This window comes from Rhinolophus sinicus, linkage group LG05 (genome assembly GCF_036562045.2).
Source record: "Rhinolophus sinicus isolate RSC01 linkage group LG05, ASM3656204v1, whole genome shotgun sequence".
NCBI classification, from domain to species: domain Eukaryota; kingdom Metazoa; phylum Chordata; class Mammalia; order Chiroptera; family Rhinolophidae; genus Rhinolophus; species Rhinolophus sinicus.
Window position 1 is genome coordinate 5,363,407 of NC_133755.1, and position 20,645 is coordinate 5,384,051.

Genomic DNA, 20,645 nt, shown 5'->3' on the forward strand with positions numbered 1-20,645 from the left:
CAAAAATGAAACAAAAAAAACAGGATACTGAAATATCCATCCAGTATACAGCATATTAACACCTGTAACATATGATGCTACCAGTTCTTGGTAGAACCAGATTTTTCTCTGTAGCGTTCTTTTAAAACCACAGTAGCAAACCAAAAACATTGTATTGGGTATTTAAAAACTAGTTTATAATGTTGCTGGCTTACAATCAGTTTAATTTTTAAAAAAAAACCCTGATAGTTAGAGATAGTATGTCAGATTTTCCATCTCTGTGGCTAAAACAATTTTCTTCTTTCATGTCTATTACTTGGAAATGCAGCAATTAAAAATAATTTGACTGGTATTTGCCAGTATCTCGGTAAAGCTGGAGGAAAACTGGCCACAATACCCCTTTTCAAAATAATGAAACTATTTTACAAAGACCACCACCATTCAATTCTATTTTTGTGACTTATTTGTAGAAACAATACCAATTTTTGGTATCAAGATGTCTTACGTGAAAGGTAATATAAAAGTGCCAACATATAGTACAAAATCTGCTCTGACCAGTTTGATTACTGGCCTAATAAAAATGTCACCTTCCTGAAAAAACAGTTCAGCAAGTATTACCAACACAAATCTGATTATATCCACGTTTTGAAAAAGGTAGGTGTTCTGAATGAGGCCACTGGCCCATTACAGCTTTGGAAATGCTTACCTCACAGAAATTAAATTATCCCTTTGTGACCCAAATGTGTACATTTTCTTTCCTCTGATATGGCACATTTATTGATCTAACCTGGCTGGTTTAGCCCTACATGCTAAGGAGCTCTGGCTGTCTGGCACTTACAGAAGCTCTACAATGAGTAGTAGTAAAGTGTCTCAGCTCCTAGGCTGTAAATAGACACTATTCTACAAATCTCAGACCATTAGAGTATTCTATGCATGGGACTAGAAAATGCCAATAAACCAGAAAGACTGAAATCAGATTAAGGGGATATGTCCCAATCTCCCAAAGACATCCCTTTGACTTGCTGATGTCTAAATGTTCAGTTCTGTGCAAGTATTGGTCATGTTCAGTTTTGCTTATTTTTATGGCAACACAAATTATACATCAATAACACAGTAAGTGTAGTATATAGATTTTGTTCAGCAGGGTGTAACAGTTTTCTCTCTGTGTCTACAATTACACTGATATTGGATGGTAAAAGTGTCTCACTTTCTCTGTGGGGGGAGGAGACTATAGTAACTAATTGTACGGGTATACATTCTTTTTGGTTGTGGCAAATTAAGAACCAAATAATACTTACTGGAAAAAAATACAGAATTAAGTAATACTTCTCCTAGAGTTTGCTTGATAAATTTGGTAGCAGGCACATACACAAAATCTAAAAGGATCTCTATTATAAGCAGCTACCAATTCTCCAGGAGATGGAGTTCACTAATAATAAATTTACTTTGATTTTTTTAGCAATCAAGCTAGGCAATTCAGCTAGTCTTTGTTCCATATCTATGTTTTTTATGACAAACTATATACCAGTAGTAACACTCTCATTTCACCTGTCCTAGTAGCCTATGTTATGATCCTTCAAATAAGTAGTAGTTAAAAAATTAACATGTCAAACAAAAATAGTACAATATCCTGTTACAGGCACATAAGGTAAATTCATGACTATTATTTTCATTTTTAAGAACATAAGGTAACATTATTAATTTTCCCGGTAAAGAGTCCAAAATGTCTTTTAAAGTTATAAAGGGCCTAGAGATCACATAGAAACTATTGTCACAGTGTCCATTTTATCCTCCCTTTCTTTTTCACATTTCACCTTTATCATAAACTAAATATACTTACGTTTTCGATCATCACCACATGCAACTTCAGCAAGGTACCGGAAGTAGTCTCCCTTCATTTTCAGATAGAAGACTTTACTCTCTGGATTAGTTGCGTTGGCTATTAAATACTTATCCAACAATTCCTGAAAGAAATAAGATAAAACATTAGGCACTAATAAGAGGTTACTCCAGTCAAGAACTCACAATAACATACAGTTGAATCATTAACTATCACAGTAACTCTATACCACACCATCCTGGCCCTGAAGCATGGGCTGAAAGCAGGGGGTTAGGTGGTTGCCACTAGCTGAATGCTTTGGCTCACAGCAAGTCAGTTTCTAATGGTAAAACTGGATTATACCAAACGCTAATTAGAAAGAGCTTGCCTGTTCCCTCATCCATTCATTCAGCAAGCATTTCCTGATACTTGCTGGGTGCCAGGCACTGTATCTGATACGAGATAAGGTCCTTGCTCTCTCAAAGAGCTCACAGACTAATAAGAGGTTAAGTACACCATTAACTGTATACCAGGCGTTAAGAGATATGTGAACAAGGGGCTATGGAAGCACTGAGAGGAATATCTAACTCAGCTGGAGACGGCCACTGGTTAACAGGCTTCCCTGGGGATGGGACATGACTTGTCAAGAAAGTACAGTAGGAATGCAGCTATTAGAAAACGAGGACATGCAACCGTTTTAAGGGGAAGAAACAAAACGTTTACGATAAGTATTAAGAGTACCATCCCAGAACCAGTCAGTCACCATGGCCCAGAGCAGAGCTACGCAGTGTCCTTTACAGACAAGCGCCCACCCAAAACAAGGTTAAGTACAGGCATCCAGAGGACGTGATCTAGAAACTTACATAGCAATTTCTTTTTTTAAGGATTTTATTGGGGAACAGTGTGTACTTCCAGGACTTTTTTCCAAGTCCTGGAATCTTAGTTGTCCTTAGTTGTCCTTTCAATCTTAGTTGTGGAGGGTGCCGTTCAGCTTCAAGTTGTCCTTTCAGTCTTAGTTGTGGAGGGTGCAGCTCATCTCCAGGTCCAGTTGCCGTTGTTAGTTGCAGGGGGCGCTGCCCACCATCCCTTGTGGGACTCAAGGAATCGAACTGGCAACCCTGTGGTTGAGAGCCCGCGCTCCAACCAACTGAGCCATCTGGGAGCTCAGCAGCAGCTCAGCTCAAGGTGCCGTGTTCAATCTTAGTTGCAGGGGCGCAGCCCACCATCCCTTGTGGGAGTCGAACCGGCAACCTTGTGGTTGAGAGGACGCACTCCAATCAACTGAGCCATCCGGGAGCTCAGCAGCAGCTCAGCTCAAGGTGCCGTGTTCAATCTTAGTTGCAGGGGGCGCTGCCCAACATCCCTTGTGGGACTCGAGGAGTTGAACCGGCAACCTTGTGGTTGAGAGCCCACTGGCCCATGTGGGAATCGAACCGGCAGCCTTCGGAGTTAGGAGCATGGAGCTCTAACCGCCCGAGCCACCGGGCCGGTTTGACAGTTATGTTGCTGAATTATTTTTTTAAATTGAGTTAATATTTCAGTGTGTCTTTTAGCCCCCGCTACCTACAAAGAAATGTGCACTTGACCCAATTAGCTGGTGCTTCTCAAACTGAGGTATTTGTACAAGGTGTGCCTGGGAGTAACAAAAGACAAATATGATAGACATCTTATGGGACTATCAATTTTACTTGATGCTAAGTAATTTAAAAACCTTTTTGAATTTAAAAAATATTACAAAGTAGAATAAAATTCTCATAGAAAATCTAAGATACTAGTAAAAACAATAAACAGATATAAAGGCATAGAATAGTGTCACATGCTAAATGCTCAGTGACTGCTAGTGACGATTAACCAGCCAGGTGTTCCCACTCTTCTGCTGAGGTGCCAAAGTGAAACTAGTGAAAAAATTTAAGCAAGGAACAGGCATGACTATGTCTGAATTTTGGAAAAATGCCACAGATATTATCAGTAATGTTATATAAAAATGCCAACAATGATATAAACTTGGGAAGTTTGGAGAATAACCCAGTAAGACTGTTCTAAATTCAAATAAATCTATTCCTGAAGATGTAAAAGGAAGGTTGTTTACAGATAAAGTTTAGAAAATGCAGTTCCAACTCAAGAACTTGTTTATCTGAATTAAAATGGCCTAAACAAAATGCAATGATTACACCCATAAATTATTTTAAAGGAAATAAACAGAAAAACATTTTTTATATGTTTTAAATCCTTAAATTTAATCTTTAGAAAAATGTTTAGGTTACAAAAGTGTATTTTAAAAGGGCCCAGAGCTCAGGGAAGTTGAAGTTAATATTACAGTAACATTACAAAATGAAGTCCCAGAACTTTATACATTATTTAAACTAGCAAGTATCAAAATTGTGGCTAAGCCTGTGAAGTTGCTGGACCACAAATGCAGCAGTAGATGCCATTACGGGCTACACCCAAACGCTAAAGGCAACTGTGAAAGCAAATGTTACTTCTACACCACCATACTTCATCACTGAAGGATCAGACTGTAATAATTTCTTCTGCTTAACACCATCAATACAATTTCAGTAGTTATTTATTAAAATGAACTGGAAAAAGTCTTTCCCAGAATCTTAGAAAATCATACTACTTTTTTTCCTTTAATACAATTTTTACATATAGTGAGACTGCCACAAAAAGTTCACCTGTGGGGCCGGCCCGGTGGCTCAGGTGGTTGGAGTGCCGTGCTCCGAACGCTGAGGTCGCAGGTTCAATTCCCACATGGTCCAGTGAGCTGCGCCCTCTACAGCTAAAATTGTGAACAACGGCTCTCCCTGGAGCTGGGGGGCCGTGAGCTGCCAGGGGCTGCCGTGTGCCACCATGAGTGGCCGGTGGCCAGTGTGAGCAGCCAGCAGCCTGTAAGAGCTGCCGTGAACTGCCGATGACCGGCGACTGACTGCCTCAGCCTGCGGTAGCACAAGGCTCGTAATAGCAGCGTGGGCCAGGGAGCTGGGTCCTACACACCTAGACTGAGAAACAACGGCTTGAACCGGAGAGGGGGTGGGGGGGAAGTTCACTTGTTTTTAAATCTCAAACTGACTCACATTAATCACTATCTTAAAAAACAAAACAAAACTGTGGATTCTGAGTAGGATCGAATAATGCAAACACACTATACTGTGGGAACCACCACCTCTACCAGTACCCACACTAAGGAACTGTAATGTAAAAGAAAGAGCCTCACTTTTCTTGTTCTCCCAAAGTGAATCGGTCAGTTAAGATGCGATCCCACAGAGGATCTCCAAAAAAGTGCCAGCTCTGTTGAAGACATTTTTTATAGTCACAAAAAAAAAGCTACTTGGTACCTTTGAGGCCTAGTACTTTGTGATTAAATATGGTAGAAATGTGGTGGCAGAGGCGGAGAAAGTCTGACAGAATGAGGTCTTGAGGTGAGGAGAAAAATGTCACGAATCCCTCCTAGGCTCACCAGGACTGTCTTCCTCACAGGCACACTGGCCTTCCAAGGATTCGGGGTGCCGCTCAGCAGCTACTGCATTAGTAATTACACAGCACTCATAAGCGAACTGCAAACTTTCCTTTCTACAATTATGAACTTTGATTCCTAGTTTGCATACAGCCATTACGTACGCTTTACAGGGCAGGCTTTTATAAAGTGACTTGTGCGTTACTTCCGTCCTGGAGTCTCAGCCAGGTACATGGTTCTTTGGTCAGATGCCACTAGCTCTCTGTGAAGGAAACAACAGGTACAGAATAACTGCGTCTTTCCACAGGCTACCAGTAGTAAAGATGTAAATTTTAGCCCAATTAAAAGACAATGGATTCTGCTTCAGGTCTTACTGAAATGATCATGGCTGTATCAGGTATTATCAATGTCAGCTATTATTAATACTAAAGAGAATACAGGCGATGAATACTTAAGGTATATAACCTAGGTATACATTTTTTTGTAACAAAAGTAAAATTATAAAAACACTCAATACACATCAGAGAAAAAACCAAAATGACAAGTGGCTCCCTGAATAAGAAAATCTTTCCATATAAAAGGTTATTAGTAAAAAGTCAGGAGAGGAAGGGAATCAGTTTTAACATTTATATAGTTGAACTCCCACTAATTTCTCCTATATGTTATTCTTGTCAATTAAACAAGAGGTTCCTGTTGCAACTTTTTAACCAGCAAATTTTACTGTCCCGGGAGGTTTGGAGAGCTGAGATTGGGGCTCCATCCAGCACCGACAGTTACCCAACTGAGGGGTAGAATCAAGTAATGCGTTCCTTTTTGAGAACCTGAGAAATTTGTGAAGAAGTCAGTATACTCCCTACCCAAATTACAAGATGGACTAATAACTGAAGACATCCTAAACCAAAAAAACTCAAACATGAGCAAAGTCAGAAGAAAGAATGTAAGTTATTATACAGGTCACTTTAGAAGACTAAAGGAGATGCCATATATTACTAGGAGCAGTTCTTTCTTTGAATTTCTTTTTCTTTTCCTTTTTTTGTTTTTAACAAAAAGTCACCTATGTGTCAAATGAACAGATACTAATTTAGACAACCAATTGTAGATATTAACTGCATTAATGCCAAAAAAAAAAATCAAAGTAACTTTAGTAACAATATTGACCTTTTAGAGCTTTCACTTTTTTAAACCTCTGCTCCCCTTCTCTGCTATTCAATTATCATTAAAGATAACCCCTTTTATAAGTAATAATTTATAACTGAACTACCCTAAACTGAAATTAGTAGGTAACAATACATTTATACACAATTTAAAAATGTACATCAATGTCCTAATTAAGATATGAATAAAAGTAATTTGTAATAAAACAGTATGTATTTCAATATGCAAATGCCCAATATCTAAAGTATAAAACATTATAGTCAGATGTTTGCCCCTAAGAATCACTATGAATGTCAAGAACCTTCCAATACAGACTTGCACAGTCTGTCCAACTCTCATGAATAGCCTGACCAGCTGGGTTACAAACAAAACAAAGAACAACATTCCCTTGATTTTCACATGGTAGAGTTGCATTACTGGTTAATTTTGTATACATTAAAACCATGAAAAAAAACTTTGTGTTTAAATATAAAACAACATTAGGTTTGGCCTCAGGTAAACGCAAACAAGTTTTCTGCCTAAATAGCAGCTGCACTGCCTACGCATTAAGGGATGTGCAGCGCCATCAACCTCTGTCCACTCAACGTCAGCGCTGCCCTCCCCACACCTGTTCGGAAACACTGGGTGAGTCAATGGTATCTACAAAAGTCCTTTGGGAGCGCAACCGAGGAAACAACTACTTTGTTAAGGAATCAGAAGAGTTATTTCTAAAGAAGGTATCAAGTGAGCTGTGTCTTAAAGGGTAAAATAGGATTTTACAAATAAGCAAAAAGCATGGGGAAGAAGGCGTCCCAGGACAGAGGGCCTGTGGCACAGGAAAAGGCGCAAGTACACAAGGAGGTACCAAGTCACGGAACATGGTCCTCTTTCTAAAAGAAAAAGGAAACTCCCCAAATCACCAAAGGTACATTTTTAAAAGCCGCCAAATTTCCTAATATCCATCATGAACTACACTGACAAAATTCTGTCTACGGCATGTCAAGCGCTTAGCACGGGGCCTAGCACACGACCTTAAAATGGTCTAGCACTTTCCATGAATTACTTGTTTTTCTAACTCTCCACTTTTTATCAAAGCAGTAACATGTAATAATTAATTACCACTCTAAAATTTCTAAAAAATCTCCCCATTCTGTTCTGTTTTGCTCCTTCAGCGAAGTTTTTTTTTTTTCCTCCCTTTTTGAAAAATCCTTACCTCAGACTGGTATCTTCAATTCAAACTCAACACCACAGGATTCTTCCTCCCTTATTTACATTTTCTCTTCACACACAGCAAGACTCTGGGTTGCATTAAAATAATAGGCCACTCGTGCACATCACATAAAATTCAAAAGTGAGAAATAGTTTCCCTCCCTTCCCTGGGTTTTTATTAACACCCAGTTCCCCTCCCTCAAGGCAACCATCATCACTAGTTTCTTGTGTATTCCTCCAATTATACATTTACAATCCATGTATGTATGTTCCCCCTTCCTCATGTTAGTGTAACACACATTGCTCCATCCCGTGCTTTTCCCATATAATAATCCCTGAGGTCATTCCATATCCATATGTTATAACTGCCTCATCCTATATGTAACATGGCACAGTATTCCACTTATGGGCATACTGTAATTATTTAGTCTCCTTTGATGAATATTTCAGTTGCTTCAAACGTTTTGGTATTTCGAACAATTTATCCTATGGATCAAATGTATACTTGATCCATAGGATAAATTGTTAAACTGTCCTCACTGGAGGCAACTTCCATTTACATTCCCACTAATAATGTATGAATGTTCCTATTTCTCAGCATCCTTCTAAATGTATAGTATTATAAAAAATTTTTTGTCTTTTGCAATCTAGTAAGTGAAAAATATCTTACTATAGTTTTATTTGCAATTTTCTAATTTTATAAATTGCATATTATAAATGAAGTTGAACATTTGTATGTCCTTTTCTATTACTTGTTTTTATCTTTTGCCATTGCCTAAGTGAGTTTTTTCCTTACTGATTTGCAGGAACTGTTTATATTTTCATGATATTAGTTCATTTTCCAGATGTCTCTCATATGAACTTCATGTATTTAAAGATTCTGTATAGCAATAAAACTACATTAATATTTTTCTATTATATTAAATCAGATCTAGTATTACCAACATTTCTGACAAATATGAGAAGCACAAGTTAATGTGACTATTCAATTTTAGAACAAATACAATATATGAACAGGAGGCTTGTAGTTAAAATACAAGTCTGAATGTGTGCGCATATTTGGTGCACTGTCTACCTTACCACATGAAATGGCAACACATTTTAAATGTTACCTGAATAGCAGTATATCAACTTAAAACACACACACACACCTCACTCACTCTCAGTATGGAGTACTTTTAAGCATCACCTTAAAATAGATGGGTAGAACCGTGACTTTCTGGTTCTGACAACACAGTGAGACAGAGCAGACTTTCCCTTCTAAAAATAATCAAATTGCTAAATAGAAATAGGTAAAATAGAAGGAAAAAAATATAACAGCACCAAAGGAAGAAAGGAAGATATTCAGGTGCTAGAAGGGAAGATGAAACAAAGAGCAAAAAGCGAATTACACCACAATGACAGTGGTGTGAAGGGGTAGGGAGCCTAGAAAAACTGTCCAGGCTGGTCCGAAGGTAGTGAGTTATCTCAACTGATTGTTCACAGTGACTCCTCGTTCTACTCTTTCCCCCCTTCTCACTACTGCACTTGACTGGTCTTAAAAAAAAAAAAAAATTTTTTTTAAAAATAAGAAAAACTGTTCACTGTCACTGAAGTAGCAAGAAAGCTATTTCCTGAGCTTCTTTAAGGGGGTTGGTTGGGAGGAAGGAGTAATCTCCCATGAAAAACTGAAACCCAAACCCATGTTCTGTGTAGGTGCTATTCAAATTTTTATTTCATACATGATGTGTGAAACCACAAGCTGAAAATGTGTGTAAAGATTGGCAAAGGTTAGTGTTCCAAAAAGAAACAAATCATCAAAACCACTGTGTGAAAACCCTTCCTTCCACAATCCAAAGCACACACAAGTTCCACAGAAAAAAGGTAGATCTGTATTATTAAAAATAACAAAACTACTCAAGGGACAGATCTGTCGTAACAAGGGATTAGCAAATCAACAGATGGTTAGTACCCAAGAACTAAAAAAATGAAAGCAGTTTGTAATAAAACATAAAGTATGTGGAAAATGACTAAAGAATCTTTTAAAGTGCTTATGGATTAAATAGACGATGCCCAGGACTGGCTTCAGAATAACGGCGGGGGTACATGGGGGGACAAACAGAGCAATTCATAATTGCCGAAGCTGGGCAATGGGTACATATTGGGGGTTATTATAACATTCTATTTTTGTGTAAGTTTGAAATTTTGGTTATTTCTTCATTAAAAAAATAATAAAGGAAGCAGAAGCCAGGGGAAAGGAGGATACAATGAATTAAGAAAAGGCAGCTTGGAGGTATGGGGAGAAGACAAAGGGCTTTTATAATTAAAAAAGAGAGAAAGAAAATTAGTACAATGGAAGGCATATTTAAAGAAACTACTCAGAACACAGAACAATGAACTAGATGAAAAAAATGTGGATAAGTCAAAGGATGCAAATAGAAAGAACTGTCTAAGATATGCAATAGGAATTCCAGAGGAAAGAACAGAAAGAATGAGGAAGAGATATTATTCAGAGATAATGGCTGAGACTCTCCCATAACAGTATAAAGATGACCTTCCGAGTGGAAAAGCACACTAAATCCCAAGCAAGATAAAATACAATCACATTCATCCCTAGACCCTCATGTAAAAGTGCAGAATGCCAAAGACAAGAAAACGCTTAAAAGCAACCAGAGAAATGACACGTTACCTATAAAGGAAGAAACGACATGACAGGTGATTTTTCATCAGAAAACAATCGACTACCTTCAAAGTACTGAGAAAAAACAACCGTCAGCTCTAATTCCGTAACCAATTAAAAGTACCACATGAAAGCAGGTGCAAAATAAAGACATTTCCAGACAAAGACAGAAGTTCCCATTCAGACCTTCACTGAAAGAACCCTCTTGGTGGGAAGAAGTAGTAATGGAATAAAAGAGAAGTCAATTAGAATAATTACAGCAACTGAAATAGGGAGTAACTGAAAAATTCCTGGCAATAACCTGTGAAGCGTTTCCACTCTCCCAAAACTAACAATACAGAACCATTACCAGAGGCCGAATGGCAATACAAGTGTGCTGCCTCGTGTTTGCAGAGGACAGTAGAATATCACTTGAAGTTCTTTCGTATTAGTCACGTGCAAAGGATTGAGGTGGCTTTTTTTTTTTTATCCCCCCCCACTCTCCTGAGGTGGCTTTTAAAGGACACATTTCTCAACCCTCTTTTAGAGGATTGGCTAAAATTTTAAGGTTATGCTTTTTCTTTAATCAAACAAGTGTCTGCCTTTAAGACTACACCTTCTAAAATGTGACAACTATGGTATGATAATCTGCTACCAGGAGAAAGTGTTTCATCAGAATAATCAAGGATCTCAAATATTTCAATAGCCCACTATACATTTTAAGATTACTGACAAGACTTGGGTTCATTTGAGATTTTACTGGCTAATGACTCACAAACCTTAAACCTGGTTGAGCAATTTACTTTTACAGCTCTGTACCTCAGTTTGCTCATCTGTAAAACAGTTAATTCATGGAGTTGTTGGGAAGACTGGGTTAATACAATTTGCTCAGAACACTGTTTGGTATATAAACCTCAATCACCACACAAATCTTAAGCACCAGACGGAGGGATCCTGGATGGGCCATTGGGGCTTCAAACTTGACTCATTTAAAAAACATTAAATTTCCCTTCCTAACGCATCTATTGTTTATTCTCCTCCATCACGCAATTTTCTGTCTCAGAAAAGCACTCAGCTGCCCGTTAGAAACCTGGGTGTCACCCTAATGCTTCTTTGGCCTCACTCCCCTGGCCTCCCATATTTAGTCACCCAAGCCCCTGGATGTAATTTTCTCCAAGACTTTGGAAAACTTTTCAGACAAATAAACACGGTATATTTTGGGAACATACATCTCCATCCTCTTAACTATAAACCACTGAAGGAAACACTTTTTCTGGATTTGATATATATACAGATATAAATATACAGTATAGCAAATTAACAATGCAAGACTTGACTATAATCTGATAGTATGTAAAATAAATACACTTTAAAAACAAGGATGAGTCAATCAGAAAGAAAAGCGAGAGAGGAGGCATGGGAACAGAAAAGAGACCCTGATGGGAAAGGATCCGATCTATAACCTAGGAGTGTGTGAGTCATAACCAATCCACTGACAAATCCATGCCCTACTGTGGAGATGAGGGCCATTAAACATTTGAGCAGCCCTGCAATTTCTCTTGTTATGATGTCACATTTACTAAGCAACTTCCTGATTATGACCTGATTCCTTTTGTGAGTCTACCTCTACTGTTGGTGAGAATATACTGGTCATGCCAACACAACTATTTTAATCTTTGTACTAATGTATCCCTCTCTGTTCTGGGTTTCATACACATGAGCTTAATTACTGTGGATCTATCTCTGAAAGATGGCACCGTGCTGGGGTGTTTTAGAGTCTGCAAGGCTAAAGGCCATACTATAAACTCACAGAAGTAATGCAACCCCTTGTACCACCCCATTCCACACCCCCAACTCCTCTGGAGCATTACGCGAAAGGACTATCCTTATACATTTTGAGATATGACTAGCTACTGGACCGCAATATGCCTTAAAGACAAATACATTTATTTCCAAACCTGTTCCTATACTTAACATTCCTTACCTCTACTAATTATTCCACCATCCTCCTACGTCCTCGCAACCCAGGCTCATCAGCACTATCTCGGGCTCTTCCCTCTCCATTTCCCATTCTAGCACCAGCTGTCAAGCCTATTCATTTGCCCTCTATCACAGTATTTTGATCCACCTTTTCAGTCTCATAATTGTTTCTATTACCCGAGTTAAGCATATCATTTCACCTCAACTAATCCAATAACCTAAAAAATCTACCAGGTTTTAGGGTTCTTTCTTCTGTTTCTAATCTATTTTATACTCTGCTGCCAGATTAACTTTAAATTGTATTCTGGGCATGTTAATCCCCTGCTCAAAAATCCCACTGGCCTGTTAAAGAAGACACTTAAAGCCTAGCACTCAGTCTTCCAGGATCAGATCTAGAGCTTCCAACTAATGTAAGTGGTGAACAGATACTGATCCGCTTAGCCATAGCAGAGGACGCTGGGGGACAAATCCATTTTCCCCAGTGTGCCATACAAATATGGTTATTCTCTGTGTGTCATAACACAATAGATGTCTTAACTGACAGACATCCAAGCTTATTTCTATTATTACCATTCCTGTACCAACAGAAGAGATGGAGCAACAATGAGGGGCCTTCCAAATGCTTAAAGTGCCACTCTAAGAAACAAAACAATAGGTATTCATTATGTTAGAAGCTGGGAATACAGCAGGTCTGGGGGAGGGGAGTTAAAAAGCAAACAATGATAGTATCTCCAGCACTATTAAGAGAAGACAGTACTTGGGTCCATGAATCCAGTCTTCCAGGTGAGGCACCTACAGACAGGCTGGGTGCAGCAGAGTATCTAGTCATTAAGACCATCCAATAACTGCTGCCTCTTATTTCTGTACTCACCAAGTAATCTTCTACATGCTAATTTGGTTCCTCCTGTAAATTTGCCTGCAAGCAATAAACATGGCCAAACCACAACTCTCAGCCCAATTAATAATTCTTTATTTTTTTAAAACTTTGGTTATAACCCCATCAATAGCTTTTTTTTTTTTTTTTAAAGATTTTATTGGGGAAGGGGAACAGGACTTTAATGGGGAACAGTGTGTACTTCCAGGACTTTTTTCCAAGTCAAATTGATGTCCTTTCAATCTTAGCTGTGGAGGATGCCCATTCAGCTTCAAGTTGTTGTCCTTTCAGTCTTAGTTGTGGAGGGCGCAGCTCAGCTCCACGTCCAGCTGCAGTTTCTAGTTGCAGGGGGCACAGCCCACCATCCCTTGCGGGAGTCAAACCTGCAACCTTGTGGTTGAGAGGACGCACTCCAATCAACTGAGCCATCCGGGAGCTCAGCGGCAGCTCAGCTCAAGGTGCCGTGTTCAATCTTAGTTGCAGGGGGCGCTGCCCACCATCCCTTGTGGGACTCGAGGAATTGAACTGGCAACGTTGTGGTTGAGAGCCCACTGGCCCATGTGGGAATCGAACTGGCAGCCTTCGGAGTTAGGAGCGTGGAGCTCTAACCACCTGAGCCACCGGGCTGGCCCCAATTAATAATTCTTGAAGTTCCCGTCTCAGTGTGCCAACCAATTAGATTTGGAGCCCAGAAGGCCAAGGGGACAAACCCTGGACTATAAGCACACACTGTGGTTTTACTCATCTGGCACCCCTGCCAAACAAACAATTCTTCCTTGTCCTGATCTGAGAGGGGAAAATCCCTGAAAAAGTGTAATGGGCCTTCATATTGCCTATTTCTATTTATTAAAATACATACAACTCTGGAGCATTCATGAATGTGAATATGCCTTCCTGGGAGAAAGGGTTAATTAACATCGTATTTGTGTAAACTAAAAACTACCTTTTATAGAAAGTCTTCAAACTTTTGAGATATTCTAAAAGTAACAAAAGACCTAAAACCCAACACTGGCTGGAATATATGTCAAATTAATAAATTAAAATTAGTATGAATTGTCATCACAGTCAGAGAATACGGATTTCTCGGACACAGAGGAGTATGTGCCTCTCTAGTTATAGCAAAAGTAAAAATAAGCCAGAGTAGTCCATGCAATCAGGCAGTTCATTATTTTTGTGGGCAAAGGAAAAGGAGGTAAAATCCAGAGGATAATCAGGCAGAGGGGAATGGGCAGAAACAGATGAAAAGAATCCAAGGTTCTCAATAAAAAGAGAAAAAGCTTTAACTCTCTTCCTGCCCAAAATATATATAAACTTTCTCTTGGTCCATAGGTCTCTGGCTGCCACCATCCCAGGATCCTGGCAAAATCATCACCTGTAAGCAGTAACTGCTATCAACATCTGTTATAGCACAGTGGTACTTTTTAGGCGCTGGGATGGCCCTTTTGTGAGCAAAGTGCACTTCTCTCTTCTCTTAAACAATTAGCACTCAAACCCCAAAACAATAAAAATGCTTTGTATAAGAATGTTCGTCCTTTCTTCCAACGTTAGCTATAGAACTCTTATGACTGCAGTGGTGAAGACACCTACCAGCAAGAGTTTCAGCCTCTGACAAATAACAGAGCGTGTGTGAGCTGTGAGCGCCAATATTAATCATGCTCGTACCCTTACTTCACCACAGCAGCTGAGCCAATTCCAGATGTTATTAGAAACAAAGGTAATGTCCAGTCCTTCGTATGACTGCTGTCTACACTCCCACATCTTAGCAGCTGGATACTGCGTGGCCATAACAGAGATATAGAAATGTTATACCTTCTGCTCAGATTCCCACCTCTGGCCAAGATATACAGGTTTTGAAGGACAGTTTAATACACTCACTGGTGACACTAATACTACTTTCTAAATTTGTCAATCTGCATCAAAAACCATTACACATACACAACCATAACTTACCAACATTTACAGATCAGTGATACCAAAAGAACCAAGGCCAATACCAATGTCTATACTTCCTTCCCCTTAGAGAACCTGCAATTTACTAGTATCCAGAAATTACTTTAGCCATGGGCTGACGAAAGACAAAATAAGACGGAACAGTAAGTCGTATCTCAGCTTGGTCATAAGTAATCCAAGTGAACAGATATCCTGACATCTAATAGGAGGATGTTCTAATAATTAAAAATAGGTCAAAAGTGCTTTGCTAGCTTAGTATATAGGTGAAGTTTTGCTACATCCGAGGAACTCTATTAAAAATAGATAATGGCTTATACTAGCAAAGGCACCAGTGTGCTTTTTCATGAGTGTACTTTCGTATTTGTCTTTTGTAAGTCTATGACAAATAGAATTAAGCCATGTCTACATCATAGAAATTATACAATTATTTGCAGATTAATTTTTCCCTCTGTGACTAACCCATACCACACACATTTATGTCAGCTGTATTATATACAAACCTCTAGTGTAGCCTCTGGTCTACCAGCTGTTATTACAGGACACAACAGAAAGAACAGGGTCAAAAGGAATTTAAGAGGCTATGGTAAGAAAATGATTCATTTGCAACTAAACTTATATAGGTTACTGCTTATATTCAACTGAACTACTTACTGGGCATGGCACAAAAAATAACCTTGAAAAATAAGGTAATGCTTAATAGTATATAAAGGAAAAAATAAAGATGAAGTCCTTTTTCTTACATACCCTGAACAGCTTATCAATAATGTTCTGACTTGGGTGAAATTTATTTTGGGGGCAGCCACAAGAAGAACTCAGGACACTAATGAACTCTAGACAATACAGAATTGGGTCTCATTACTAGATTTGCTGAGAAAGAAAATACATTAATAACACATTCTTATAAAGAGGAGAATTAGAGCAAAGAAAGTACACGATGTAAGAAAGAACCATACATAGTTCCACGTGGCTAGAGCACAGAGAGAAGAAAGGACAGTGAGAAAGGCTGGGAGGTCTTGTAAATCCTATTAAAGAACTTGAATTCCATCTAATCTGGCCACAGTTGTGAAATTTTAAAAAGCAGTAATTATCCCCCCCCCAAAAAAAATCTTTTTAACCAATACCAGTACAGAATAAAAGAGATAAAAGGGAGTCACTGTAGTTGAAGAGCATGAATGTATAAAAGCCCTGATTCTCCCCCATTTCCACACAAGAGAATTCAGAGAAAGGAGAAATGATCTCAGAATGGGATCTGTAAAAGAAAGCTTTACAATGAAAGGCAGTGGGAATGGAAAGCACACTATTCTAGAAAAATTCAATTTGAGTTTTGAGTTCACTGCTAAATGGATGAGTAAGTCAAGCAATGTACCTCGGTTTCCTTACAGGTAAACTCATGTCTCACCTACCCATAATTGCACATAGGATAGTGCAAGGAAACAGATCTGAAAGTACTAACAAGCTGTAATTTGTAACTGACAACAGAATGAGTGCAGTGACACCTAAATTATATCTTGTAGGATAGGTGTGATTTCAACATACAGAAACGGGAGAGGAAAGGCTTTTCAAATGAGAATAGCAGAGAGTAGAGGGACGGAAGCAAAATACAGAGTGCTTTGGGTGAACAATTTGGCTGGAGTACGAAGAATGGAGTAATCACAAGTTTTCCTTAAGTGAACTTAGGCCAAACCACTTTTGGTTATTTTTTTCACAAGTCGAAAATTTCAAATCAAGGATATACTGAACTTGTATTTCAAATGGTACTAGGACAACTGGATAGCCACATGAAAAGAATGAAGGCTGGACCCCTTCCTCATACCACATGCAAAGATTAACTCAACAATGAACCAAAGGGGCAGCAGGATGGCTCAACTGGTTACAGCAAGAGCTCTGAACAACAGGGTTGCCAATTCGATCCTCACATGGGCCAGTGAGCTGCACCCTCCACAACTAGATTGAAGACAACGAGCTACTGCTGAGATTCCGGAGGGGTGGCTGGATGGCTCAGTTGGTTAGAGGGCGAGCTCTCAACAACAAGGTTGCTGGTTCAATTCCCGCATAGGATGGTGGGCTGCGCCCCCCACAACTAGACTGAAGGACAACCACTTGACTTGGAGCTGATGGGCCCTGGAGAAACACACTGTTCCCCAATATTCCCCCCCCAAAAAAAAACCAAAAATCATAACAAAAGAACCAAAAACCATAACGTAAGAGCTAAGATAATAAAATTCTCAGTGAAAGCGTTAAGTGTACATCTTCATGACCTTGGATTAGGCAATGATTTCTTAGATTTTACAACAAAAGCACAAGCAACCTAAAGAAAAAACTAAATTGTACTTCAGCAAATTTAACAACTTTCAAATTTAACAACTTTAAATATCTTGGCAGATGTGGGAAAGGAGACGAAATAAAAATTTCCACGGAACCAGCAGTACAGTAGTCCCCACCATCTGGGATTTAGCTTTCCTCAGTTTCAGTTACCCATAGTCAACTGTGGTCTGATGACATTAAATGGAAAATTCCAGAAACAAACAATTCTTAAGTTTTAAATTGCATGCTCTTCTGAGTAGCATGATGAAATCTCGTGCCATCCCACCCAGGACATCTAATCATCCCTTTGTCCAGCGTCTCCACCCTGTATAAGCCACCTGTCCAGTAGTCACACAGTAGCCATCCTGGTTATTACACTGATCAACTGTCATGTACCACCATGCTTGTGTTCAAGTCACCCTTATTTTACGTAATTATGGCCCCAAAGTACAAGAGTAGTGATGCTGGCAATTCAAATACACCAAAGAGAAGCCATGAAGTGCTTCCTTTAAGTGATTAGATGTGTATGTATAGGAAAAACATAGTATACACAGGGCTTGGTACTATCCACGGTTGCAGGCATCCACTGGGGGCCTTGGAACATATTCCCTGTGGACAAGGGAGGACTACTGTAGTTTGATAAAGACTATCTCAATTTGTTGAATGTTAATGGACTATCTAGTACTTCCAAACTCTTCCAATTTCTGACATTACAAGAACCAAATACCTGGTCTCTACAATCAGCCCCTAAATAATCTAGAGTATTTTCTGATTAAAGGATGTATAAACCTTTACTATAACCTAACAGTTTCACTAGTCCATCAGAATCCTGAGAGTGCAACACAAGCATTGAAGATCTAAAAAGTATACATATTGCCAAATACTTGGAAAGAGCACCAGGCCGATAGAGCAGAACACTTAGTATGTATGTTTCACTGCAGGTGTCTTAATACTACATTTTGAAAGGGCAAAACTTTTCTGAGCTGTGTTAAAGTAATGTCTGGTGGAAGAGCGATACAAGAGGGAAAATGGGGGGCGAGTGGCTGGTTAGCTCAGTTGGTTAGAGCGTGGTGCTAATAACACCAAAGTTGCTGGTTCAATCCCCACATGGGCCACTGTGAGCTGCGCCCTCCTTAAAAAATAAATAGATACATAGATAAATTTTGTTGCTTAAAAAAAAGAGAGGGAAAATAGAAATACTAATTCTACATGAGTAATATCAGTAAGTTTCTTGGATAGTAAAAAGGTCTGATCGGAAAATGAGTATCGTCATGATTCTAAAGCATTTTCACATACCTTCCCACTTATTTCCCACAATCATCCTGACATTTACAAGCAGCAACCTAAGCCTGCCCTTTAAGAAAGTATTTACATTGAATTTACAGAAGTCCTTATTACAGTCATGATCTCACCCCGTGTACCATTGTTTCTCAACTTCTCTAAATTAAGTCTGCAGCAAACATCCAGGAGAATGCTCAAAGTCAAAGCTGGCAAATTAATGATGTTATACTTCTTCAGTACCACACTATGCCAAATCCAACTGGAGCAAAAGATCCAGGTGACAAAGATAATGGATTACTGCTCATCTGGATAGAAAAAAATGTAACTGGAGAGTCAAAAGACAAGTTGCATTGAAATGTTTCAACTGATGAATGCTGGCTAATAGCTCACCTGACTTACTATCTCCAAAAGCTGTGTAATTTTCAAACCTAAATGCAACCAGCTCGAAAGACTATCATCTACTTATTTTATTCATTCCATATTGGGAAGTGAAAAGAAAGACTGTATTAACCTTACATCACCATTCTCAATACGAGGAAGCGGAAGCCCTCCTAACATACCAGCTCTTACGTTTTTCAGGGTTTAACAGGAAGTCTTTATTACCCAACTTATCTAAAATCAACTTTTTATTATCGAGTTTGTGATTTTTCTGGTCTCAAAACCTATACTCCTAGAATAATTTGAGAGGTAAAGGGACAGGACAATGAGAAGAGAGGGGAAGGCTTTCTTACAGACCTCATTATCACCACATGAAGACAGCTACTCAGAAAGCTGCTCAATCATCCAGCCCAGTAATATTTAGCAAGTCTCACAGAATTCCCTTAGAGCAGCATTTTCAAAGTGTGCTCTGGGGACCTCAAGGGACCTCCCCCACACCCTTTTGGGTGGGTGATTGAGGCACAAAATCAATCTTTTCCATAATGCTAAGAAGCTATCTGCTTTTTCATTCATGGTCATTCTCTCAGGAGTGGAGTTTCCCAGAAGCTACAAGAGATGTGATAATGCAACAGATGGAATGGAAAACAATGCCACTAATGCTCATTCAATTTTGTTTCAAGTTATTTTTTTTAAATGTTTTTATTCCATTTATATGAGGTATCTAGATTAGTCAAACCCAGAGACAACGTAGAATGGTGGTTGCCAGGAGGGGAGAATAGGGAGTCAGTGTTTACAGGGTAGAGTTTCAGCTGGGGAAGATGACCAAGTTCTCAGACAGCCGATGGTGACGGCTGCACAACAGCGTGAACGTACTTACTAATGCCACACAACTGTACACTTAAAATGGTGAATTCCACATTATGGATCTTTCACTACAATTTAAAAAACCACGTCATGTTAACTTCCAATGGGTGCATTATTCTAAATGAATTAGTAATCATTCTAAATGGATTACAAAATTCTCAGTTTCTAATAATGTAAATATCTATAGGTATAATCTACACAAACAAAAAAAAAGCTTTTGGGTTCCACAATACTTGTAAGTGTGCAAAGGGGTCCTGAGACCACGAAATTTGAGAATCACTGCCCTAGTGTATGGTCAGTTATGTTAAGTCTTCCACTGCACCTTGTGAATTAGCATTCACCACCAAATAAAAACAAAAGCCACGGTGCCAAGTCTATCAGTCCTATCTCCTAGGTGGGTATCAACTTGTCTATACATTCTCATATCTTGAGGTCAACAAGACATAAATTTCATGGTTTTTCTTGCTATAGGTAGTGAAGGCATTCAACCAGCAACGTAGAGTATCATATCCCTAATACACAGCAACCGACAATTACAGTGAACACCCACATACCCACCACCCAGATCCGACCATTAACCTTTGACCATACTTGCTCTATCACATATCCATCCATTTCTATTAGTTTTTATACAAACTGATGACATCAGTACAGGCATACCGATCACTAGTGTTTTCTTTCTTTTGAAGCAAAACTTACATACAATGAAATACACAAATATTAGGTGCATTTTCTGTGGAGTTTGGACAAAGGCAATACCTGTGTAACTCAAACGCATACC

General features: G+C 39.0%; 1 protein-coding gene across 2 annotated transcripts in view; it reads right to left on the reverse strand.

Moving 5' to 3' along the window:
• Nucleotides 1-20,645, reverse strand: part of YWHAQ (tyrosine 3-monooxygenase/tryptophan 5-monooxygenase activation protein theta) — a 30,914-nt gene that overhangs the window by 3,923 nt on the left and 6,346 nt on the right. For both annotated transcript variants that reach the window (XM_019755956.2, XM_074331676.1), the window contains exon 3: nt 1,820-1,943. In XM_019755956.2, the coding sequence (XP_019611515.1) occupies nt 1,820-1,943 (124 nt within the window). The remainder of the gene's footprint in view (nt 1-1,819; nt 1,944-20,645) is intronic.